At 45.1% G+C, this 26,174-nt stretch overlaps 1 protein-coding gene across 1 annotated transcript in view; it reads left to right on the forward strand.

Moving 5' to 3' along the window:
• Positions 1-26,174, forward strand: part of LOC135385232 (venom metalloproteinase antarease TserMP_A-like) — a 165,065-nt gene that overhangs the window by 45,511 nt on the left and 93,380 nt on the right. Inside the window, exons 4-9 of the mRNA XM_064614428.1 lie at positions 397-566; positions 1,573-1,665; positions 8,970-9,090; positions 10,509-10,550; positions 10,620-10,747; positions 16,545-16,616. Of these exons, the coding sequence (XP_064470498.1) occupies positions 397-566; positions 1,573-1,665; positions 8,970-9,090; positions 10,509-10,550; positions 10,620-10,747; positions 16,545-16,616 (626 nt within the window). The remainder of the gene's footprint in view (positions 1-396; positions 567-1,572; positions 1,666-8,969; positions 9,091-10,508; positions 10,551-10,619; positions 10,748-16,544; positions 16,617-26,174) is intronic.

Genomic DNA, 26,174 nt, shown 5'->3' on the forward strand with positions numbered 1-26,174 from the left:
TGTGCATGTTTACACACGTATTTAATCACCTTGATTTACATACATATATGGACCTCAATCTGATTATATGAAATTTGCTGGTAATTGTGAATACACGGTTACCAGCGGGGAGGGGGGGATATACGTATATTTCGGAAAGGTCAGCCTGACTGAAGGTCGGCTTGCTATTCCTCAAACAAAATATATCACACAGATGAAGTAAAAACAAGTATACCAGCATATTGCCACGAACCCAGCAGTTCTATTCGGCGTTACACCCTTTACACCCCAATTGCCACGAGGGTGTTAAAATACACCTTAAAAGGTGTGCGCCATGAACATTTTGATTTACACCCTTTAAGGTGTAAAACGATTTAGAGTGTACGTCGAGTAACACAATAATTATTGATCCCGCAGGCAAAGAGCCTCCGACGGTATTCTACCCAGTGTTGCTGGCAGGCAGATCCGCCGATGGAGCCAAATCGGTCTATATCGACGACCAGCTAACCCTCAACCTGGAAAAGACATCTGTATTGTCCGAGCCATTTACACTTACAGACGAAGGAAAAGTGCCAAGGGACTCGGTCGTAAGTGGAACCTCACTTATTTATTTTCTTTGACATATTTTTGTTAATCGTTGGCGGTCAAATCTTTTTCGTAATATTATTGGTCGTTTTCTCAACCCGATTTTTCCTGTTTCTTTTTGTTTTAGTTCCATGTTAGCGCCGCGAAGCACCTGTCTCTGTTTTGCCAACCTGAGACGCAGCTCTTCGACGCAAAAATAATTTCAGGGCTCTGACTCAACAGACCCATTATAAAAATGCCCACTACTGGCTAAATCTCGTGTCTTCAGAACCTCATCGACTTTGTGTCGTTACAATCCACTTATCTCGCACTCCATTCCCCGAAAATATTGTTTCTCTACGTGAGGTGGAAGCGCCATAAAATTCAAATTAATTTAAAAATTTGAAAAGTATTCTATAGGGTCCGCAATATACCAATGCGACTGCCAACGTTGCTCCCCGAGGATCTATTCTCGACTGTACACCACAGCTACCGGCAGACTTCCAACGTGCGTGCTGTTCGTAGGAGTGAGGCGACAATTCTCGATGATGTTACCTCCTGTAAGGTGAACCGAATCTGTACAGTTTTGCGTCTTCTCTCGAAAATTCATGCCAGCACGTACAGCATCGTTAGGCGAGGTCGATTTATGTGAAGAAATAAAAGAAATAGAACTATTTTGGTCCGTGATGGCACATTAAGCAAAAATTAGGGGAATTTGTCGCAGTAGATCACTTTCCGTTAGTCGCTGCGTTTTCTGCTTCACTGCCGCGTCTTTTACACGAACGGCAATCTGTTGAGAACGTCCCCGGCTATGGTCGAGTCTTTTAAGGCAAATTCCGAGCAAAAAAAAGAAAAGCGGTGCAACTTCCAGTTCTTGTGTTGCCCTCGTTAACAGCAAACACTCTCAATACCGCGCTGTTTTACACACACTAAAAGACGCCGCTTGGAACTGATAGCTTTAATTAAATAAGCAAGTAGCTGTACGTGCATAAATAGCTAAGCATACCATAATTTTCGCTGCCGACGCAGGTTGATGTACGGGATATCGAAGACAACCTCTATCACGACCCTGATAAGCTGTCGGCTGTTATAATGAGAGACCAGGACACTGGGATTGAAATGGTAAGTGACTTAGTGGCGGTCTTGACTTTGTTTTCGAGTTCGGTACGGTAACGAAACCGAAAGTCACTCCATACCGCCTAGTATCCATTTTGAAGAAAGCCGAAATTTATTATCCCAAAATCCCGGGATTAAGTTCCGATGTAATAGTGTGTAATACCAATTTTCAGTGTTGCCCGCTGTACAGGGGATTGCCTGGCACCAGGCGTCGCACCGCTCCACTACGCCGCATCTTTCATGGCAAATTAAAAATATTTATAGCGCGTTGTCGGTCGTAAAGTTCCTCATATGGTATTTAGAAGCAACAAAGTCTCTAGTCACATCACCGGCATATCATGCAGCTTTACAGTACCTTTAAATCCTCCTGAATCAGTTGCCTTTGCAAGTTTTCCTCTTTCGTGTCTAGAGGATGATTCTTGTTCGCCACATTCTCTTTTCCTTCTCTGCGAATTCGCACTATCTAATCATAATGGTGCCGTGATGTTACACGAAAGTGTTGTCTGACTAGTGTGGCCACCTGCTGCACGTGACGCAGGGTAGGACTCCGGACTATCTCGACCACCTGGGGTTCGTTTCACGAGCGGCGGAACTCTCCGACACACGGTGCTGAAAGCAATGTCGCACTGCTTTGCTAAAAGCCTTACGTTTGTTAAGCAGCCATCGAGTGGCTCCTCTGGTCTCTGGTGCCGAACAAATAATCCTGGTACGCTAAATGGTAGGCTTTCTCGTTTCCAAAATTTTGCGTCGTTCCTCGCCTATGGCAATTAAAAAAAGTTGCCGCCTCTAAATCTTTCGGGCGTGACTTTATAGGCTCGTCGCGGTCGCGAACCGATTAAGCTCACTCGATCAGACTTTCCATGCCGTGACGAGGTATGTGTCCGCTGTGTTCCGAGGCTTTTGCGGCGGCAGTAGGCTGTTGGACAGTGTTGTTGGTGGCGCATTGCTTGAGTGTCGGTCATACCGGTTGGAAGCGTCTTGGCGTTCGTCCAACTTCTGACACCATGCAAACGGTGTCTGCCATGGCATTGAGGCGCACGCCAGACACCAGCGGAACCGGACTGTATTTATATTTGTCGTTCATGCCTCACGTGAGGTAGAACAGGGTGGCGTGTTACGAGATACAGCACAGTATCTTATCGCCGACTACGGAAACAAGGGGACAGCATATACGCCATCATATGTTACATCAGACTTCATCGTGACCTTGTCTACCACAAATGATCGGATGGTTTTACCTACTCGGCCATGGTGCTGGTAGCTCGAGATTGCAAATCGTAGATGTTTAGCGCACGAAACTGTCTCCTAGAGCAGGGTTCTTGGAAAAATATTGCGTTGCAGAAGAGGACACACTAAGCGTTGGACATAATAGGCGGTTTTAGATTAGGCTACACAGGGCAAATTGAATGTCATTCCCAGCGTATGACACACGGTGGAATCAAATGGCTATATGTGGGAGTGATATTCGCCCAGCTAATGAGTTCGTGAAAAATCATTCGCTGTTCCCCCTCGGACGGACTGCGCAAACCTCGTAGTAGAGAAGTAGCACAAACAGCAACGATAGCCCGTTCGAAGAAATTGAAGACCAATGAAAAGTTGTACTCCAATATTTTATCACGAATGTCATAACTTTTGACACGGAGCAAGGAAGGCTTAACACTGTTTTTCGGTTAACTCTCCTCGTTCCCATTCGCGATGTTGCTAGTGTGGTGCAGATAGAGGGGGGGGGGGGAATGTTTAATGCACTTACCTGGTGCAGATAGGCTTCTTTATTGACTTTGCATGTGATACTTAGCCAACTAAATATCGTCGAAAACCCAACGATTTTATGACATACTCTAATGTTTCGCTAGTTTCTAGAAAAGGAAATAAAAACGAAACAAACATACCTGTATAATGCTTCATGTGTTCAGCCCTGGTGTCTTAATTATCGACAGTGACATCATTTTCGAATGACATTATGTTTCTTTGTGTAGCTCGATGTAAGACAAACGAATTACATTCGGTCTGACTGTCATTCGCTGGGGATGCCATTCCGTTTGCCGTGTGGCAGGGCTATAAGTATAACCTATGCACTTTGGACCCCAAAAGTAGTAAGGTCGTCATCAATGCGCAGTGCGCATAATAATGCTTGGGTTTTGGACATGCGTATAGTGGAAATCCATTTTTTCTTTGCGGCCTCAAAGCGCCTGTGGGCGCTATTCTAGACCTACCCAACGTTAATGTCGCGAACGATATGGATTACCCTAACTGCAACTTGAGGGCCATTTTATTTCAAAGCGGTTTAAATGCCAGGGCTGTCCAGGTTTATTTACAATAAAATATTTCACTGGCAGTTATAACAGTTTAAAAACAAGTAAAAACCGATGATTCGGAACCTACACACAGGGAACCGTTCTGGCATCCGGACGGGCGATTTACTGAACAAGGGGGCGTAACAGTCGGAAAGCGGACACGGATGCCTGTTTATGCATTCCGCTATCCCTTTCTTGATATGCCATAATTCCAGATACTTCCTGACCCCCCCCCCCCAACCCCCCCATCGACCTTCGTTCATTAAAATACTTGGCATATCCATATGTACTTTGCGCCGCGTGCTCCAGACGCGTTCGCAATAGTTGAGATTGCGTTTATGTTCTTTCATCCCCGTGGCAACCTCTGTGTCCGTTTACCCAATATAAGACCGTGTGCAATCTTGACACGAAACCCTGTACCCCCCCCCCCCCCCCCCCACACACACACACACCTCCATGTGTCATTTAGAGAAGCCTTGTCCTTGGGGTGACCGAGAAGTTTTTTCAAGATTTTGGGCGGCTTGGAGGCTGTTTTGATGTTTACCTTTGCTAGGGATCGCCGTATCGATTTGGAGGTGCACGGAATATATGGAATGGTTGCGTAGCCGTTCCCTTCCGGAGCATTTCGTGCAGCGTGTTGGCCAATAGGATGGATTGAAATAGTCCACCATCGCGAGATACATATAACAACATGTTTGCTTGTTAAAAGGGAAGCACACGTGTTCCCGCAAAAAGGAACTCAGCCCCCGGAGCGCAGATCTACAGCACACAACACCTACCGTAGAAAAAGACATATAAAGGAAAACATAAAACGACGGAAGAAATCTAAGGTGCAACGTAATGAGCATCACTCAGGTAGCACATAACCTAACCATCCCACCGACGATTAAAATCAGCAAGAGATTTGCATTTAGCACAGCAGCGCGATGATTGTATAAAAAAAAACGGCACTAGAAAACTCGAACATTGGCACTCATACACAGTTCGGTGTCCGCCCATTTCATCGAACGCCGTTTCATCGTCGCCTGACCAAGGTATAGGTTATCCGATGTTCAGTTAAGTCAAGGCTACAGTAGAAAATACCAACGTTGGAGCTAAATTCCGCGGATATTTTCTGAAGAAGTTTATGTTTGTAAGTGGCGGTAATATTAAGAGTACTACACGTATCCATCATTGCCTTAACGGGTGCCTCGAAGCCAACGCAACCGCAGCACTGTGTTCTACGTTCGCTGGAGAGCAGCAATATTTGTTTCTGTAATAATCCCGAGTGTAGCATATGAGAGTAAATTGCTGAATATTAAAGCCTAATTTTTGCCTTCTCCGGGATTTTTTTTCTCCACTTTAAACCCTACCTGCTCATGCTAACTCGGCCCCTAATAGCCGATATGATGTGTCCACGATGACTCTGTTCGTTCAACAACAACTTCGTTGAACAAACAACTGGTTCGAAAGGCAGTTGCTTGCCCCGCGGCCTGAAAATTATGTACTTAGGTTGTTTTTTTTTTGCATTCAGATTCAAACAATTGACCTTAAAGCTGCGGTCCGACTCCTCCCCTGAAAACGGGCGTTTCCGTAGCAAGGTAGCAAGATTCTGCCACTCATGTTTGCCCGCTCCTAAAGAAACCGATATGATTAGCAAGCTGCGTTCCTTCGACAGGCTTGTACGTTCTCCATTTTCTCGTAGAGCTCCTGATAACGGTTTTATAAAGCCGGGAAGATGAGGATATTAGCGATAATTGGTGTTTTCCGTAGCATTCCGATGTGACGGAAATGAGTCAAGATATCATGGTCGCTTTTTGTATCATGTAGTTTCATCATATCAGAAGGTGTTGCGGAATGAGGACCTGCAGCGCGGACCGTGCTTGTTTTGACAATGACTGAAGTGTCGATGATGTTGCTTGGACCTTTATTGTTTTCCTAGTTCTTTTTTTTTTATATTCCGTGTTAGCACCTTGCGAAGAAACTGTGGCTATGAGCGGCGTACAGACGTGGACATATACAGAGAGGACAGCAGGAAGGAGTGGAGGACAGGGGGGTTAGTATGTGTCCTGGGCCGACTTTAGGGGGAGCTGTGCCGACATTCGTTTGGAACGCCCTCAGAAAAGTCAGAGAAACCTCAGACAGCACAGCCGGTGACAGGATTCGATCCCGTGTCACCTACCAGTCTCAGCAAGCGATTATCCTAGCCACTATGCCACGGGAGCTCTTTCTTTTATTTTTCTTTAGTGTTGTAACTCGTGAACGACGAGCAAGAGACACCAATTTTGGAATATTCGAATGTCTGGGTCCGGTGGTTCTCCAGCTCATCGAATGTTCTTCGTCACTTTGATTTATACGAAATTCAGTTAGTAGCTATTCATCTGACCATAATAAAGGCACATACGTTGCGATATTTTTGGTGGGCCATATTCATAATTTACACGTGCTTGTTTTTGTCGATGTCAAAAGCGCACTTGTGGCGCTCGTCATTTCAGACTCTTCTAACATCCGGTTAAGGTCAAGCTGTGTCTTGGATACGCACAATTATATGTTTAATTGTTCCTAGAAATTGTAGGCATTCTCTAGACATTTAACGAAATGCCTTGCTTTTTTAGGCATTTCCCTAAATGGCCGAACCCGGCATTTAATAAAATGTCTAATCGTTCAGTCATTTATCGAAATGTCTGATTTTGCTTGTTGTCTGTAATAGATATGTATGCTTGTACACCGAGGGTAGGTAGCGGAAAAGTATCTCCGTTACCTTTATTTGGTAGCTGTAGCCCGTTATATATTTGTTTTTAGTTTCTAGCGACGCTAGTGCTGGTGGTGAGTTCTTCCCTGGACTCTTAAGGTACGTCCTCACTATGCCGATCGGCAGGACCAGTCGACTTTCTCGATGTGCTTTGCCTATGGCTCCCTATGCAGGTCGCCTTTGCCGAGCAGCATAGTGAGAACACACCTTAAGGGCAGATGCATCCGCATAGAAATTAAAGCTATCGCTTCGAAGAAGCCATTGAAGTAGGAAGAACAGCACCATGTTGGAAAGATGAGGGCCTCGGAGCTCGACTTGATGCTCTGCCACGAGCTGACCAGGACACTGAGTGCCGCCACTGCTCTTGTGCATCCAGAGCTTTCTTCCCTGCAGACAGGGAGTAATGACCAGCACGCGTTGTGCAGCGAGAGGGACACATTGACATAAGTTTCATGAGGACTCATAAGGTACAGGGAAACGACGATCCACATGCGACCACTTGCACGCTTTTCGAACGTTGGTGCTCAGCTTATCGTTGCAGTCAGAATTGAACGTTGTACGGACACAGTCTTCCGTTCTTCCTTCGTAATTCGTTTTTTAGCCTTCCGTCGCCCTCCTTTGCAAATTATTCCTTAGATTTGTTTTTAGTAGAAAGACGAGGTGAGCACGTTCACGGCGTTCCTGTAAGTATATGGAATACATAAGAACACACACACACAATAACGTGCAATAAAAATTGGTCGCATACTAACTCCCCCTGTCCCCCACTCCTTCCAGCTGTCCTCTCTCTCCATCTGTCCACGTCTGTACGCCGCTCATAGCCACAGTTGGTTCACTGCGCTAACACGGAAGTTAAAAAATTGTTTACTTTTTTCGAAATGTTGGGAAAATTTTCGAAAAACGGAGTCACGTCGTGACTGCACCGTAGGCAGTCTAGCAGCTGAAACCCACTTTGTCATAACGTCAGCCTGCGATTCCGTTGACACTTGCGCCAGAGCGTTGTCGTGAAGTAGCAGTACGCCTGCCTTCCTCGCCCTTTCTACTTGACAAAATCTGATTGCGCTTTCCGTTTGTTTACATCACTCTTTGCAGTTATCGTCCTCTAACGACCCAAGCAACACAGTGTACTGAAAGTCGAGTGCAATAGGGGTGGATGGGTAGGTGGACGGCCTTGAAAAGACTCGTGAAACTAAAGAACGTTGATAAGACACATACCGCTTACCCCTATCCACGTCCAGATAAGAGGGGCAAGCATTCTCGTTCCTAGAAAGTATTCGCATTGGCGTTGCGATACCCCAAGAACACACTGTTATCCACGGGCTATCCCAGGGTTGTCAGACGGGGATGGGCATGACATCCCTAGGATGTCAAAATATCATCATCAGAATATCATAACACTTTGGCATATAAGTTGATGTCCCGGAGCCTCTCGCGTGCTCATCCTCAGGGTCCCATTTAGGGCTGTTTTAAGTACACATTAAGGAAAAAACTTTCTGGCGCCCCATTGCTTTGATTTGTTTTACTTTGCTATTACTGGCACGTATATCTGTCAAGTACTTGCAGAAGTCACATAAGTTCCATAAAATGGCAATTACACAAAAATTATGCTTTCATTGCTTATTGTTCCCGGAATCGACGAAAATAAGTTCGACTTGCGTGTGACCGTGTGTTGGTCGTCGGTAGGTAAACATGTGTCCCGCTTCTTCTGCCGCTCTTTCTCTGGATCTGTGCTATGTTTTGTCAAGCGTGTTGTTCCAACGATTGATGATTCCAGCAGAAACGCTTCACAATAATAGCAAAATAGATAACATGCTTCACGATGTAAATTTGGAGGAAGAGAGCTGGAAGACGTGTCGGTACAATCATGACGTAGCAACAACAACAACGAAGCACGCTTTCAGGATGACGGCTTGGCTATGTGTGACAGGCCCCTATCGGCGGCACCGCGATCCCTGAGGCGCTTTTTAAAATGGATGTGTTAATGAGCCTTTAAAGAGTATTCCTCAACGTTTTTCAACTCCACATAAGCTCCTTGCCCGATAACCTAACCATGTATTCTGAAGGCAACAAATTCGAAATAACCATTACATCTACGTCTTATTTCAACTTGACCATTTCTTTCGTGCAAAGTTTCATCGTGCAACGGTGATCGGAATGCGAGCAATAGATTGTGTTTCTATTTGTTCAAATTTCCTCCCAAATTTTCTATTTCCCGCAAGTCGTCCAACTCGACGAATACTTTTGCATTCTTTGCACGTTTTACATGTTTTTCCTAAACGTTACAGGAAGGAATAATAAACAAAACTCATCGGATTCAACCATCGATCACGAGTGCCCGATCTGCTGATGGACAACTCGCCCACGAAATATATTGTACTGAAGAAGGAGGGCACGACTACGACATAGGTACGGGTAATGCCTGTCGTTCGCGATGTTACTACTTTGTATATTCTCTTTGCACTGTCCTACGTTAATAACGCAAAACGAAAATATAATGAACACACATACCGCAAGGCACAGTGCGTATTTTTATAATACGGAATGAGCGCTCAGGGTGCCACAGTGATCTGAAATGCTTGAATTACGTGCCCCGAATATTCCCTTTGGGTTCCTGTACCGCGACGTCGGCGATCTAAACGAGGTGGCACCCTATCCCATTACTTGAGTCGGAGAAGATGGTGAATAATGATGAACCGCAAGGTGAAACAAAGGCAGCGTAATGTTCACATAGGGTGTGGACCTCCTGTGCACTGAGGCTGCTTCTCAGTAGGTGGTTCTTTTGGGAGGAAAAGCTTAACGATGTAGATTTTTATTTTTATTTTATTTTGCAAACGTTTTTCAGGCCTCACATGTTGAGCCCTCGATGCAAGTCCACTCGTGAGGTAAACAGTGCCTCCGGAGCTAAACACATCTACAACATATCGAAAAACAAACATTTAAAAACGTATGACCTCAGTTAGAGGCACCTATTATCAGAGATGTGTTGTAAATACTTTTTTAGTACTTTAACTATATAACTACTAAGTACTGTAGAAACTACTGTAGAAAGTACTGCGTCAAACTGTAGATTAAGTACTTGTGTAACTATAACAGTTAAAACTACTTTGCAGCTACTAGAATGCAGTTGTTTAACTACATTTATAACTGCTCTGATATTTTGTGTGCGTCGTTATATCTATGATCGCTGAGGCGTAGAAATAGCGCCTGGGTGCATGGGCAGCTAGGAGACACAGAGCTCGCACATTCGGAACAATCATAGTACAGCACGCACCCCTCCATAGAATACTGGTGTAATGATATGTCATGCAACGATACACACTTGGCCTCCAGTCTGACGACGGAGGGCGCGTAAGCCTTTTGAATGTGCTGTGTGCGTCGATCGTTATGTACCCTGGTTGACACAAAAGACGTACTTGACGTACTGACGTACTGATTGCGTGCATTTGAAACAGAAAATGATGCCAGTGCTCTCTGTGCAATGCGTGCACTCTTTATGCAATACTTCTGCACGCTTTGCTTCAGAGTCTCTGCATGCGTGTGATGCGCAATATTAAAAAAAATTCTTAGAGCTATCGCAAGGACAAGCCCGTGAAGTACACGGAAGACTAAGTGAAAAAATGCGAAATAGTTGTAGCCAGCTGTAACCTAACTACTGTAGTTAACTACAAAAAATAAATTGAACTAGTAGTTGTAGCTACCATTTTTGCAAGTAGTTTATAACTATTTTAAGCTACAATGCAGTAGTTTAACTACAAGTAGTTAACTACCGAACATACCTGCCTAATATTGTGCAACAATGAAGTATTTTGATTGATTTATTCCAGCAACCAAACTTCCAGAATCGGGAAGACCGCCAATAATAGCTCGTAAGTTTCCTTTATATCGTCGCACTTGCTTCGTTTGGTGAGCTTTGCCTTATTTGATCGTTTGTGCAGGTGAGGACAGCCAGTTTCAGTTTCCATCTGCAATCTACCCGAGCATTCACGTTGTGTCCGACTACCACCACTCGGGGAATGTGACGCAAGAGCAGCTCGTTCGCTACATTGCTATCTTCTTTGCAAGCGTAAGAAACAGTGATTTACTTTCCGCTTTGACAAATAACTCTATGTGAACCTCGTACTTGAGCCACTTCAATAATAAGCTTCCGGTTTTGATACAAAAGTAAGTCATTGCACCTATCCATCGCACGAACCAGTGATGGGAGCGAGCTACTTTGGAAGCAGATTAACTATGCATATTTTTAACTCCAAGCATAGAAAGTAGAAGCTACCACCTAACTGATCTTTTTTGTGTCGTTTCAAAGGAACTACTGACCTGTACGGTTCAGTTGCTCGTGCGTCAGGTTACAGACGTCGAGATTGGAGGCTCGATCACAGACGAGGACTGCCGCTTTACTCCCCGCTCATCAACTGTACAATAACGCCAAAAATCCCACGAGAAAAAGTAGAGTAGTTTATACGCAATTTGAGTTAATGCATAGCTAGAGCAGGTTATTGAGAATATTCCGGAATTTCCTCTCTTGGAATGAGAGAAACGTCACTCAGATAAGGCCAATCAGGAGCGCAATCCTTGCGCGGACACGTCCAATCAGTGAGCAGACGGGGGGCTTTTGGCGACCGGCGGGTGCGCGGGACGGCGTTCACAGGTCGCGGAGAGGCTGTGCAGAGATCTGCCTGTGGATGTCATTTCTGGGTTAATTCCTGTCACCTTCGAACTTTACCGGATTAGTCTCATACACTCATATACTCACGTTCATGGATACGATAGTCACTTTAACATTTCCGTACTAGTTCGCAGGATCTCGCACCTTTATACGTAGAAAGTAAAACTAGTACTCATCATTACCGCGAATGTAACTTCAGGCAAAGCTCCATTCATGACTCAAACGCAGGCGCCAAAGTCAAGTTTTTCAAACTCATGCGGTTACCGTAATATGGCCAAATGGTGACCGAAATAATAACTACGTTCCAATGGTGCGAACGCATTGGTGTTCCTGCACGATTAACTGATTGATTTTGTGACGCAACGCTTTAACTACAACACGGAATAGTGGTAATGCTAGAGGTATGCGTTGAAAGAGTAACCATTGTTTAGATGGTGACACGCATACAATCTGATTTTTAAACGCTACTTTCCATTGCGTTTTTTCTCCTTTGCGTTTAAAGGAAAACCTCTAGCTGGATTCCAAAGAATTCATGGGCCTTGCTTTCACATGCGCTAAATGACTGCCGTTGGGTAGGCTTCCAATGAGGCACCCTTCCTTTCACCATTGCCTTTCGTCAACATGCTCTTGGCCTTCTTCTCAATTATGGCTCGCAGTTTCTTATTGGATCGAGATAGGACTGAACTGCTTTCATCTGTTGTCACGTATGTCGTTCGTCTTGCAATGGACTGCGAGCATGCCGCGCAGATACAACGTAAATAGGTCACAATCAGTACATTAGGTTTGCCGCCTCTATGATTAGACTAATACTATGCACTTTGCTAGTGGATGATGCGCGGGTGGTGGATGATGATGACGATGGTGATAGTGGAGGTGAAAAATTACGGGTCGAATTACCTGAAAATGTCACTACGAAGTAAAAAATATGTTTTGCATTTTGTATTGAAGATGAGCGTCTCACAGACAAAGAACACATAGTATGAATTGAGTCGGCGAACATTACGCTCCTCCACATATTTCCAAGTGAACCCGCAAAACGTCATACATTCGAATTATCCAAGAGTAGGTGATGTCACCGAAAGCTGTGGCGGCTGCATCCTAGCAACAGCTAACACCATGCACCGCTTGACAAATCGATCTTCGACGAGCAGTGTTGCCAGACGCGTGACAGGCTGCGCTTCCTGTGATATAATACTTCTCAGAACGCTAAATAACTTTTCTGATACTTCGGCGTCACATGTCTAAACAATAGTTTGTGAAATACTGTGTTTTAGCAGTTTCCGAAATAGTGTATCGCAATACCGATAACGCCGCCCGATCTTCAACTCGTTGTTTACCAAAGATCTCTTACGTGCTAATCGCGGCCTACCAAAACGGCTTTCACGTGTCGCCACGTGAAACTTCCAAGTTTAAATACTGTATAACGATAACGCTTGCTGTGTGAGAGTTCAAGGTCTGGCTCCTGGTTATTTGTGTAAAAAGCAGCAAGATACCGATATCGATTCTAATACCGTTAACGGAATACCGCTATCGTGACTGAAGAAAGTAAGGCGCGATACTTTACACGACCATTTTAATACGAAGAAGTCACACGCAATCTGCAACAGCGATATGAGCCGCCGGCTCTAAAGCGAAACGCACCGCCTCCAAAATACTGTCGCCACCGGCGCGCTTGATCTGGGGATCTCTGATTCGCTGCACATTATATGTGTAAATATTTGGATGTTCATTGCTCTCCGATAACTGTCGTCAGTTTCCTTCGCGCTGATTGGGCGAGAGTCATTTGATTGAGGCGCGAGTATCCAAACGGTCGGTCGAACGGAGGAGAAAGAAAAACGACGGAGGAAACATCACGTCTGTCCGGCCACGCGAGTTCTGTCGGACTACAACCGTTGTGCACGCAGACGCTAGCGAGTAGTTTGAAGGTTTTGAATGCTTTAGATTTAGATTGTGGCGAACTGCTAATTTGAGAACGGAATGGTTCATCCACCTGATCATTACAACAGCGGGAAGACGAATATGACAGGGAATCCCTGCACCTCCAAAGGACGCAGAAATCGTCAGAGAGGAAGTCTGCACTCTTTCGGACGTCCCGCAGGTAAAAGATAAGACAAGTTTGATTACTTTGTGTGACTGAAGGAAGTAATGCAGGTTTATCACGTCAAGTGTATTACGTACAACATTTACAACGCAGCGTTTAATAGTTCAGTGCATTGCCGTAACTTGGTGCGTTTCGAATATGCCGCTAATCAAATTATGTGTGGTTATGCTAGTTGCCCCTCATGCACGTCGCAGCCGTTCATTCACTGTGATGTACGAACGTTTGTGACAATGTGCTTTGGTGTTCAAATACGAAGTCAACATCGATTGCCTATCACAACAGTGATTTTCGTGCAGAGTTACGGATCATCAATAGATTCTTTTGTTTTGTTTTAGTGCTCCCGCCACATGGCTCCGCCTGTTTTCGAAAACTGTATACCTTTACACTCTGGGTGTGCGAGCTGCGATTGGCTTCTGAACTGCCTTCGATGTCGAAGCACCTAAAGCTCCAGTGAAGTCTGTTACAAAACGTAAAAAGATATGTGCTGTAGCTTTTTCCCGGCACTTCCCGAGGACAAATAAACTTGCTTTGTCATACACCATCACTTTTTGATTGTCTGCTTTGGGACAGCATGATGATTGCTCTTCAGCAAGTGCCGACGACAAATGGACGAGGCTGGGGGTAGGGGGGACGAGAGGAGAGACGAAAAACTCGAGGAGAGAAGGGGAAGGAGGTGGGGAAAGGAGATCGGTCTGCGCATGCGCACTTGACTCGAGGTTTTTTCACGCGTTGATCTGGGACGCTGTGAGTGGCTCCTGTAGATCACGTGGTTTGGGCGCCCGCCATTTTCCCTGGACCATTGCGTCAATTGGAGCTTCCTGTGGATGGCCATATCTTGCTTACGTAAACACTCCCTTTACACAACAGCGAATCAGAAAAGTACTTTTTTGCAACAGAAAGCAACATATTTATAATAGAATCGTAACGCCTTCGTTGACCGTTAGCAATAGCTGGCGCTCAAAATCTGTCATCCTACAGCGCTTTCGTGGAAGCGTGTCTGCACGGACACTGAACGGACGTTCCGCTTAAGTACTGGAGGGAACCGCTGTGCTCATTTCTTTGAGGACACGGTGAACGTTCGAAAAGATGTTCTTGTCCATGCGCGGACTAGTGACAATGAATACAAGTAAGAAATATGATCGATGGATAAATTGTGGAAGCACTATAAAAGTATTCGTATCGATATAGCGATACGGAGACCGCGTTACCATAAGTACTCAGTTTAGAAAGTATCTCGATCCGCACCTCGATACCGAAAAAAAAGTATTGATTACCGTAACGGCTAGTGAAAATACATCGTGAGATTACTCGTTGGTTGTAGAGCCCGGATTTTCATACAGATGCATGTTTTTCAGTTTTTTTTCTTCGAAAAGGGGAAAAAAATAAAACACTGTCAAGGAGCCCGCGAAGAGGGAATCACACACGTAACATGAAAAACGGTTAGGAGCAACTAATATTTATTCGAACAAGAACTTTCGTGGAAGAGACTGCACTTCTTCAGGCTGTAACACTTAGTTGTGTAACCTGAAGAAGTGCAGTCTCTTGCACGAAAGTTCTTGTTCGAATAAATATTAGTTGCTCCTAACCGTTTTTCATGTTACGTGTGTTTTTTTTTTTCTTGATATGGTTTCGTACCGTTGCGATGAAGCACTTTTGGTCTTAGTTTGGACCCAATCGGAGTGGTTATAGGATGCATATAAATTCATGGTTTGCCCTTTGTGGTATTTTTTTACATGTAGTACATCAATAGTGAATTCTTTGACATATCTTCAGGGGCGAGTGCTAACTTCTCATTTCACGGATGATTTTGCTGGTTTCGTGACAGCATTTGGTCGCCTTGCACGCCAAAACTCTGGCCAGAGCTGAATATTTTTCACGTTTCGGTTGGGTGAGTTGCGGTGTTCAGCCCGTACTCTGACTGCTCCATCCTCCACCACGTGCATGGCCGATGGGCTGTACTTCACCTTTGCCACTTTACTCTTACGAACAAGGGCGGCGTTCACATTTTAGTCAGTATGGCAGTACCGAACAAAAAGCCATAACGAACCAAACCTGAGCATGGGTACGAAAAACACGAGCATACAAAACGACGTTCAAAGTCAAGCTTCGTTGTGTAAGTGTTTTTCCTATTGCGCATGATCAGGCATATTTCGTCATGGACTTCGACCACCAGCTAGCCGCGTATTTTATTACTTATGAGGGCAAAGCCTTCAGCTCGATTATTTATATCTGTGGCGCAAGTATTCACTGATGAGTGCTGCAGAACGGAAACAGCCTTATTTTGCCGTGTGATCCCTATGAAATACACACTTAAAGAATCCAGTGCATTGATTTCGTACTGAGAACAATAAAAAATACTGCATATATTGACATAATTTTTACTGTATAGTTTCTGAGTCTAGTTGCATGCATATTACAGGAGTTTTTAGTGCATAAACATATACGTAAATACGAAAGGGCTCTGAAGCCACGAGATTTTGTTTCTTGTCGCTCTTTCAGCATTTGCGGCTGTTGGAAATTACATTGCAGGATACATTACAGATTTAATTAGCTCTTCGACGGTTAAACTTAGTTGTTTTCATCGATGTTGTTTTCGCGAACTTTTACGCCGCTCGTGAAGGTAGTGTTGTGTCGAAAGACGGTAAAGGTTCTTGCTCCTCAGAAGTTTTCTCATAATTCGACCGTTCTTTCTCGAGCGGGTGTATGGCACATCTGAAACATTTTCGACTCAAAACTAAGGACAGTAGCTTGTCTTTTAGGATGCAGCATTTTGTAGTTCGTCTTTGCTCTCGGACGCACCGCCGAGAGTATTCATATTTTCTTTGCCCAGGAACCCGTAATGCCCGTGCAATCATATTGCAAAGCGTTCAGTATTCCGAGGGAAATAACGTGTAACTTCTGAAGGATCAAATGCAGTGAAAGACCAGTCATATTAAAAAAATTTGGGCCTGCATAAGCCATTTACACTGAATTGCCCAGCACTCGTCCACGTAGGCCGACGTTCCACGCGCAACAGTTTCAACGCCGTGCCTAGTCTCGGGTACTCTTCGAACCTTATTGTGAATTTGAACAGCACATTTTCCTGTCTTGTTTCAGGTAAACCTGAGGTTAAAGGAGCTGTATGACCCGGCGGTTCGTTTCAACGTCAGAGGGGTAACGAAACTTCAGGTAGCAATTGAAATCACTTCATCATGTCACACGACATCGATTAGACGGTGGTGTAGCCCGAGACCCGTATATGCCGGCGGCAACGCGCAGCTCAATGTGTCCTTCGCGGCGGCGTCAACGGCGCGATACATATTTAAAGTAGATGTGTGTGCCGCCTCGCTAAGCCGCTGTCGCCGATACTTTTCGGTACGCCGCCGCCGCTGCTGTTTCGAAACCAGCGCACTGAGGGCCTCCTCACATCTGTTTTCGGACGCGATAACGCGCAGCCTTCATGTGAAGTCGAATTTCTTTTTCTTGTTGCCGACCACAGCGAACGACAATCTTCATTTTATGATCACCAGGTTCACCTTTGATCTCGTTTGTGTTACACAGGTGACTGTGCATGTTTGAACTAGGTACACTGGCAGCGAGCATGTAACGGCATGATGAATGACAGAGATAATGAAGGTCAACACCAGTCTTTCCTCTCAGCAAGAATTATGATCCAGCATACGCAGCAACGACGTTCCTTTTAAAGTTGTTAAGTAAACGAACATACATTCCAGACGGCATTCAAGTGCCAGCGTCCCTGCACAGACGCGGGCATTCATTACAAGGGCAGTGGAACGCGCCTCCGTTTTCTGTCGACGCACCTTTTCAAAGTTCCAAACTACTGCCGCACATAGCTAACTTGTAAATTTCTCACAGACACTTCCAAAACTTGACCGTACCACAGCAGACTCGCCGTCGTCCGGCTTTCCAAAACGTTCAAACCGTGGGCGTACCGGGAGCGGTGCAGGGCAGGTCGTGCCTAGATCTTGAAGGCCACTTGCGAAGACGCGCTTTCTTCATAGGTCGTCACGATTTTTCTCAGATGTCATAATAATATCAGTTTCTGTTTAGCCGCACATCCCGCAACGTCCGTCTCTAGGAAAATAGGTGAGAGGCTTGCACGCTTTGTCCACGCAACGAGGCATCTTGCGACGTCACAAAGGGCCACCACCTGGTTGCTACAAGGTCATGACTAAGCTCTAAGTAGAACTCGGATGGCGTACCGTTTCTTGTTTCATTCTGATGATGATGCCCGAAGAGGCATCGAAACGTCATATTACATTTTGTTTCATTGTTACGTCAAGTCAGTGTGTGTATGTTTTCCTCATGATGTCCCCTGGCTTTTGGTCTATCTTCAAGTTCAGCGTGGTCTGGCCCTACTCACTCTCACCTCATCGTCGTGAGATGAGGGCATAGGCGCCGACTGCGGGGGGGGGGGGGGCCCTTGCCCCCCCCCCCCCCCCCCCCCTCGGAAACTGAACTAAGAGGAGCGCCGCCTCCCCCGGGAAGTCCCGCTAAGAGACTGACACCAACCTTTGGGGCTCAGCGCGCCCGGGTCAAAAGAGCGAAGAGGCACCAACCCCAAAAATGCATCTTGCGATTTGTAAAATATGTATGCGCCCAGCATACTCACGATCACAGTAGAAGGTGAGGCGCAGAAACACAGAGGATGACACAACACATAGTCTGAATTTCGGTCAAAGCGATCAGATCAATGAAACGAAGCAGTCGGAAAGGTACCAGCAGCTGCCAGTGAGGTGTACCGGTGGGACCTTCGGAACGCATATCCGTTGGGAGCGGATTCAACTCCCGCTGCTCCATTTCATTGACCATATTCATTATATTGCGCGCATTTCGGGTCAAACACCGAGGATTCAATGCATTTTGTTCCTTTTGCACTCAGTTTTCAAAGGTGTAATGTTGTGCACATGTTCACTGTTTACGTTTTCTCTGTTTTCTCTTTTGTGTGTGTGTGTGTTCTTCCTTCCTCTTATTTCTATACCACTTCTGCATACATCATAGGATCCCGCCAGAGTGTGTGATTCTTCAGCTTAAGTTTTTGTTCTTCATTTTGCTTTTCCTTTTCTTTCCTTCTTTTTGTTTTATTTTGCGTTCTTCTTTTCTTTGTCTTCCTCCTTCACTTTATTTTTTAATAGAAAGCCGACGTACATCTGGCTTACCTTTCCTTCCTTTTTTTTCTTAATAAACATATCCCCGCCGCCAGAGTACTTACTTCGCGGTGCGCCCTTGCCCCCCCTCCCTTTCCCGAGAAAATGAAAACTCTCCGCCACTGGGTGAGGGTGAGGCGTCTTCACGAGGGTCCTCATGAGTGAGGACGCCCAGCTATGCTTATAGCAGCGTCTTTTGTATTTCAGAGTGAAGCAGAGTGAAATTGAACGCGCCTCCGACCTGCTGTGCGGGAAGAGAGACACCCTAGCGGCGGTTAGGAGAAGTAAATGGAAAGAGAGTTTTGAGTGTTCCAATTAACTTAGTGTACTCCCGCGGGGGTATCAGCGTTGCTACGAGCTGTTGAGTCGGCATCACCTTCAGAAGTGGTTATCATCGCAACATTGTTAGGGATTGCGTCGAAAATGTAAAGGCCTTTACATTTCCCATAAAGGCCCAAGCAGCACAATGTACGGAAAGTCGAGCGCAATAGGGGTGAACGGTATGTATCTTATCAATGTTCTTCAGCTTCACGAGCCTGTTCAAGGCTTTCCACCTACCCGTCCACCCCTATTGCACTCGACTTTCCGTACATTGTGCTGCTTGGGGGTGTATGCTGGCCGATATAGCACGGATGCGATGTCGTTACCTCAGTTACACACGCGAATGCTGTCGCATTTGCCGAGTGCATCATCATTCGTTTTACCACACTGCCGAAAATGCCCCACTCAGTGAACGTATCCACCTCAGCGTGTATCATTAAGATGACGGCATCGCATCCGTATGATATCGGCGAGAGTACACTTTATGTAATCGCCGCAAACCCAAACAAGCGTTTTGATTACAACCACAGGTGAGTGAGTGAGTCCACAGTAGGGTGAGTCAACAGCCCGAGGCAAGGCGGACACCCCTTCAGCAGAAGTGGGACAGTCCAAACACTATTTTCTAGGGCTGTGCGAATCCGAATATTTGAAGTCGAATCGAATCCCGAATCGAATCGGAAACCAAATGTCGAATATCGAATCGAATATCGAATATTCCCGAGAGATATTTATTTTCAGCACAAAAATGGTTACAATTACAGGGTCAAGTATACATGGCATAATGAAAAGAAGAGTCGAAGCATCCAAAAACCAAGTTGAAGCCTACACAGCTCATAGGTTGTTGTGGAGGAAAGCTAAATGTTCCACATGCTGTGGTGTGAGGCTTTCTCTTCTCACTGTTACAGTATTCCCAGCAACTGAAAAGAGACGCTCACTTGGAACTTCTGTTGCTTGTACCCCTAGCTATTTCAATGCGACCGTTGCAAGATTAGGAAAGGTCACCTTACCAATTGTCCTCTAGAAGTGAAGGGGATCTTCCTTGCGGGAGATCACAGGCATTGAGAAAAAGCTTTTTACTTCCTCAACAATATGGTCACTTCTTTGGCTTGTAGCTTTCTTGTTCGAATGGGTGCGCAATTGATCAATGCTGTCCCATACGGAGCTACAAGATGGCTCAGTGTGGTGGCTTCCATATGCAGAAGGCTGTTCAGCCTCAGAAGGAGTTCCTGTCGACATCTCTGCAGCAACAGTGTTGACCAGTAGGGTACGCCGCAGTGGCTCCGTGCAAAATATATCTTTGGAACGTGGGTCACATGCTGTAGCTATCTGGAGCTCTTTACGTTCAGTGTGGAAAGCGAAGCGAACTTCGAGACTTTTTAGCAAATTTGCTGCAAATAGAGAGGCTTGCCCCTCAGCAACAACCTGTTGTTTTAAGACAGCTTCAGATTTCTTCAGAAATGGTATCACTGATGAAATAGTGCTGTACTTCTCCCCACTCAGTCCTTTTGTTGCTTCTGCAATCGGTTGCAAAGCTGTCACCATACCAGATGCAGCTTCCCACTCACGTGGGGTGACGTTTTCAACTCCAGTGTCAGATGAGAGAAGCTCAAGTGCAATTGCTTCTTTTAACTTCAGCAGCCTACACATCATGTCGTATTCACTATTCCAGCGTGTGTCAACATCCTGGATAAGCCCCACTGGAGCAATCTCCATTCTTTGCTGGTATTCCTTGAGCCTCCTCAGTGCTTGTGGGCTATGCTTGTAGTGCCCAACTATAGCACGAGTCCTCTTGCACAGTGCGCCTATTCCAGTGGTTTGCTCTTTAGCATCTGTAATTGCTAGTTGGAGTGTGTGAGCCATGCATGGAAGGTGTATGACATCCATGGCCTTAACAGCAGAAGTAATGTATCTGGCATTGTCTGTCACTACAAACACAGGTAGCTGTTCTGTGGGAAGACCCCACTCTTCAATCACAAATGCAAGTTTGTTCTGAATGTTAAGAGCACTATGTTTTTCAGGCATATGCACATTTGGTAAGGTCATGGTCTTGATTTCAAAGCCTGACGTCAGGTAGTGGCATGTTACACAGATATAGCTGTGGTTGGCACTGGACGTCCATAGGTCAGTTGTAAAAGAAATAGACTGCAGTCCTTTTTCAGCGTCATCACGAATTTCCTTCTTTAGATTCTGCACTGTACTTTCGTACAATGCTGGGATCACACTTCTGGAAAACGTCGTGCGATGTGGTATGTTGTACAAGGGCTGAGATACGCGATTAGTTCTTTGAACCCCGTGTGTTCGACGATGTCAAACGGCTGTAGGTCCATTGCGAGCATCCTCGCAATTCTCTGTGTTATTGCGTCGCGCTCCTTCTCTGACAGAGTTCGCTTTTGATATGTTGCTTGTAATATCTGCTGTGAGCTTACTTTCTCGTTTGCCCGTTTCTTACCTCCTGCCTCTAGAAAACAAACGTACGAGGAGTGATGCTTGTTCTTCAAGTGATTCGCAAGTGGCGTTGTCGTGCTTGACGGTGTCCTGAGTGTGGCGTCGCACGCATTGCATTTAGCGTCTTCAGACGTTACCTTCGTAAAATATTGCCATATGGCACTCTTTGCAGCGCTCCTGCTCATAGCGACTTGAATAAATGTTTTGTATCTTTAGGAAGCCTTCAAAACGCACGATATGGAAACGAAGCTAGGAGCGCCGCTGATACAAGGTACCCGCCAAACGCTCGGAGTGGGAACGCACTCGCTGACGCCCACGACGCCAGTGTTGCCAAATCTCATTCGCAGGAAGTCGCTAAAAGTCGCTAAAATTGAAATTGAAAGTCGCTAAAAAAGTCGCTGCCGCTATCGTGCCCTTTTTGTTCGTTTCATATGTTATGAAACAATATGGTGACAGCCCTACCAGGATGATTCAGCGAATGAGCGCAGTGGATGGCCAAGAGAGAACATGAAAAAATGGGCATGAGTTGACAAGAATGAGAGGAAGTATATGAAATTCGGCATCTTGAGCATCTTCTGCAGAACTTTTTCTCGTTTTGTCACCGGAGGCACTGAACATGGTTTGTTTATTGCTTACAAAAAGTTCCGATGCCTTCTCGTGTTTTTGCTACCTGCTTGTCTGACAACCTCGCATAAATCTCACGCTTGCAATATAGGTGCACAGCACCCTTTGACTGGACGAAGCTATCCCTTGAATACTGGCAGCATCACCCATACCTTGCGGCATTTCTGATGTTACTCAAGAGGTATTTTGGAAAGCGCTTGCGTCTAGGCCACGTGGCGCGTCAGAAAAGGGGCTAACTGGCTAAGGGGCTAACAGCTCAAAGAAACGAGCGCTGCGAAGAACAACGACGAAACTGCACCACTGCACGCTGCAGGGAGCACGCTGAGAGACCACCGTTACAGGTGATTGGCCCTGAGGAGTTAGGGCCATATTATTCTTTGCTAGAGCTTGTTGGCCACTGAAATGTGACAGGAAAATCACGATTCTTCCTGACTTCATGAGGAATATTTGTGTCGCTAAAAAGTCGCTGAACATGTCAGAAAGTCACCAAAAAATCCGCTAATCCCAAATACAAAATTTACAAAACAGAATCCCAAATACAAAACAGACCCCGAAATCCGCTAAATTTAGCGACTTTTCCTCAAATTAGGCCACACTGCACGACGCCCTCTCGTGCCCGGAGTTGTAGTTGAAGAAAGTGCGCAGTTTCGGTTTGGGTTCGGACGCGCATGGTACACGGTTTCGTCGCAATTGCGTTTTTTTTTTGTTTTGCTTTTTATCGTGCAGTGCGTTGTCGTTTGTACTTTTTGACAAGTTGGGCAGATGTATTCGCGAACTTAGTCGAATATTCGACGAATAGTCGAATATTCGTATACCTGATATTCGATTCGTGAATCGAATAATTCGAGTGTTTAGTATTCGATTCGTATTCGAGTATTCGAATATTCGCACAGCCCTACTATTTTCCTTTGTTTCTCCTAAGCGCCGCCAGGGTGGCTCTCTTGCCGCTCCGCATGTAGGGGGCGCGTCCAAGTTAATTCTGCTTGAAGCCGTACGAGTTCAACCTGCACGAAATACCATTTTAAAAGACGCTACTATAACAGCATGCCAATAGGCATCGAAACATATTACCTACTATTGCACACAGCGCGGTTGGTAACAGCGCCACTCTACCACTACACTTCAGTCCGTATTCACCAACTTACTTAAACCATTGGTTTAGTGACGTCGGGTTTAAATCGATCACGTGAGACTTTCGTTCGCCAATCCTTGATCACCACGCCATGTTCTACCACCTGCTGCTGTGAAGCCTATGACAGCGCACATAGCGAGCTTCCTGCACAGCGCATGCGCATTTCACCCGAGTCTGCCAGAAGCGATTTCGACCGATAGGCCTGATCCCCGGTTCACGAAGAATTGTTCATCAAATCTTGGGTAAGTTTCGATTGATATATTTGCTAGAAGCACCCAGGAAACTGACTTGATCACAATAGGACGAGTATTTGCCTCAAATGTTCCACTTCCACCATCCACCCAAGCTACTTAAACTGATGGTTTAAGCCCCATGCATTTCAATGGGACGTATTTTAAACTAGAAGAGGGGCTAGTTTAACGTCGGTCTAAGTACGTTGAAACTACTGTGAACGTGTGTGTTGAAAAAACTATCGTAGAGTGGGTTGCAGCTAAGCGATGTTGCATACTAATTCGAAGTTAACTGGTAAAAATTTAGCAGAATCATTTTAAATGCACGGTTAGCAAAGAAAACGGGGTAACGCTTGATCGGGGCACGAAATGCGGCAGCTGTTTTTAGAACGCGCTATTGCGAACTTTTGCATGACAAACGAAGAAAACCCCGTCGAAGTGTGGTTAAAGAGAGTGACATCGACATGTGCCACTGGACAAAATCCATATACCAATCCAAGGGACCGAGAGAGCGTGCGGATGGCCGAACGTCGATGTGCATCTTCAAAAACTGCTGGCGCTTATTATGATCGTCATCTCCTGTGATACACACTGTAAGCGGCCCCGTCATTGTACAGTAAGAGCAATAACATGCTGAATGATTGTTGCGAGCCCCGATGGAGAAATTGAGGGGCGTTATATCCACTGGCATGTTTATCATCTGTCATCCCAGTATCTCTTCTTGGTATCATCTCTTCGCAGCGTGTCTAATCTCCAGATACATTTGACAGTGCAATAGGACTGATCATAAAGTTCATTAGCGTCTTGCGGCTCTTGTTAGGATACTATCGAGGCATGGATATATTGCATGTTGTTGCACTACACTGAACACGAAATCTGAGCAGATTTTACGTTCCCAGATTATGAAAATACCGGAACAAAAGCGAACGAGGTCTCCATTTCCCCTGGATTCACATGCAAGCATAGATGAAACTGAAATGTGTGTTTTACTTATTTCAGCATGCCACAGCAGAACAGACCAATGAAAAACAGTTATTCAGGTATCGTGTTACTGCTGCTACATTAGAAGACATTCAAAGAGGCAGCTGCTTACTTCTATATTGATTTATCATTTGGCAATAGTAGATATGCTTTTGTAGGGCCGCTTCTGCACTGCCGCAAGACACTACACAGCAATGTGCCCAAGGAGGCTGCAAAACTTTTGGAAGCATCATTACTATTGCAGGCACATAACCATGACCAATCACTGACAGCTTTTGTGCATTGTATAAGCACAGATGGAGATATGGAGATCCTTTCTCGAAATTATCTGCTATGGACTCATTCATCACCGCAACTTTGTATTCGTGAGCGTTTTGTTTACATTCAGACAATAAAGGCTATTACGTAGTTCCACAACGATTACTTTTTTTCATAGAAGTGTGTACTCTGGATATCCTGCTCAATTAGTTGCCAAGGTCACATGAGAACATAAGTGAGCAATGGCTCACAAGGAAAAAAAAAATCCTTGCTGCATTCCACATGCTGACTCCACTAATATATCTGAGGTGTCGTACTGCAATACAGTTGAATTGCACAGGAATAAAGGGCAATGTGTACAGAAACTTCGAAGCTCTCTTGCTCCCATTGAACTGCACTTAAAGTTGAAAATTAGATAAACTGCAATTACTGCATATAGCACCTTCCAGATAAATATAACAAAACATAGGCTATAGACTAATCAGGAAATGATATTGACAATTATAATAGGAGTCAACTGGTACACGCAACATCAAAATGGAAATGTGGTTCTGCCATACTGTAGCATGAGTGCATGGATTAATTGTACATGGCCACATGACAGTTGTCTACTACTTAAAAGAAAGTTAGCTTCCGTTAACATGGGTACAGATTTGTCCAACCAGTGCAGCCGCTTATATCTACATTGAGCACACAAGCATGTGGAAAAACATGCACCTGTGTTAACAGTAGCTATCGTTCTTTTACGTTATTCACAGCTGCCGTATGGCCGCGTAGTTTATTTCTGTGCTCATGTGTTCAGTATGAATATAGCGCTAAAAAAAAAACGGTGTTCCTTTTGTGTCTCCTGAAGCTCAAGGCTTTCCTTTAAGGCAAAAATATATGCTTGCTGTTCTGCATCATTTTGTGAGCAGGACTGTTAAAAATTGTTCTACGACACTGCAGCTTTACAGTGGTATGATCTATGCACTCTTGTTGTGTAGCCTCATATCCTGTACAGGTAAATCTTAAGAATGGAAAAACACATCCCTATGGAATCATGCCACATGATTTTTCATATACACCAGCGTCCACATTGCAATCGTGCTTCTATTTATCGCGAATGCCACAATGCCTCTAATTGTAGTAGGAAAATTTATTGACGGTAACAAGACACAACATACAACACACCCGAAACACTACCCTCTAATTTGGCTGTGTTGTGCATGTCTTCAACGTGTTCTGAATTGCTGAGTTCAAAGATAGTCAACCAAACCAATATCCTGCTAATATGCCCATATGTGTAGTACTTTACCTTCAATTATGTTACAACTTGTTCTCCTTGCACCAGCTCAGGTGCATGCTAAGTGTCCACGGTTTTTGCTGTACGACATGTCCTGTACATTGGTACTCTCATTTCACACCAGCTCTCCTCTGCCTTGACTCACACTCCACCCATAAATGTACAGCAGCGAGTGGAGGATGAACAGAATATGGACATACTACGGTCACAAAGTTCTGGTGTAACTAAGAATGTGTCACCAGCATCATGACAAATGATTCTAACGTATATGGATCTGTCATTCGAAACAGTGCCTGAATGTTGTTG

This window comes from Ornithodoros turicata, chromosome 1 (genome assembly GCF_037126465.1).
Source record: "Ornithodoros turicata isolate Travis chromosome 1, ASM3712646v1, whole genome shotgun sequence".
NCBI classification, from domain to species: domain Eukaryota; kingdom Metazoa; phylum Arthropoda; class Arachnida; order Ixodida; family Argasidae; genus Ornithodoros; species Ornithodoros turicata.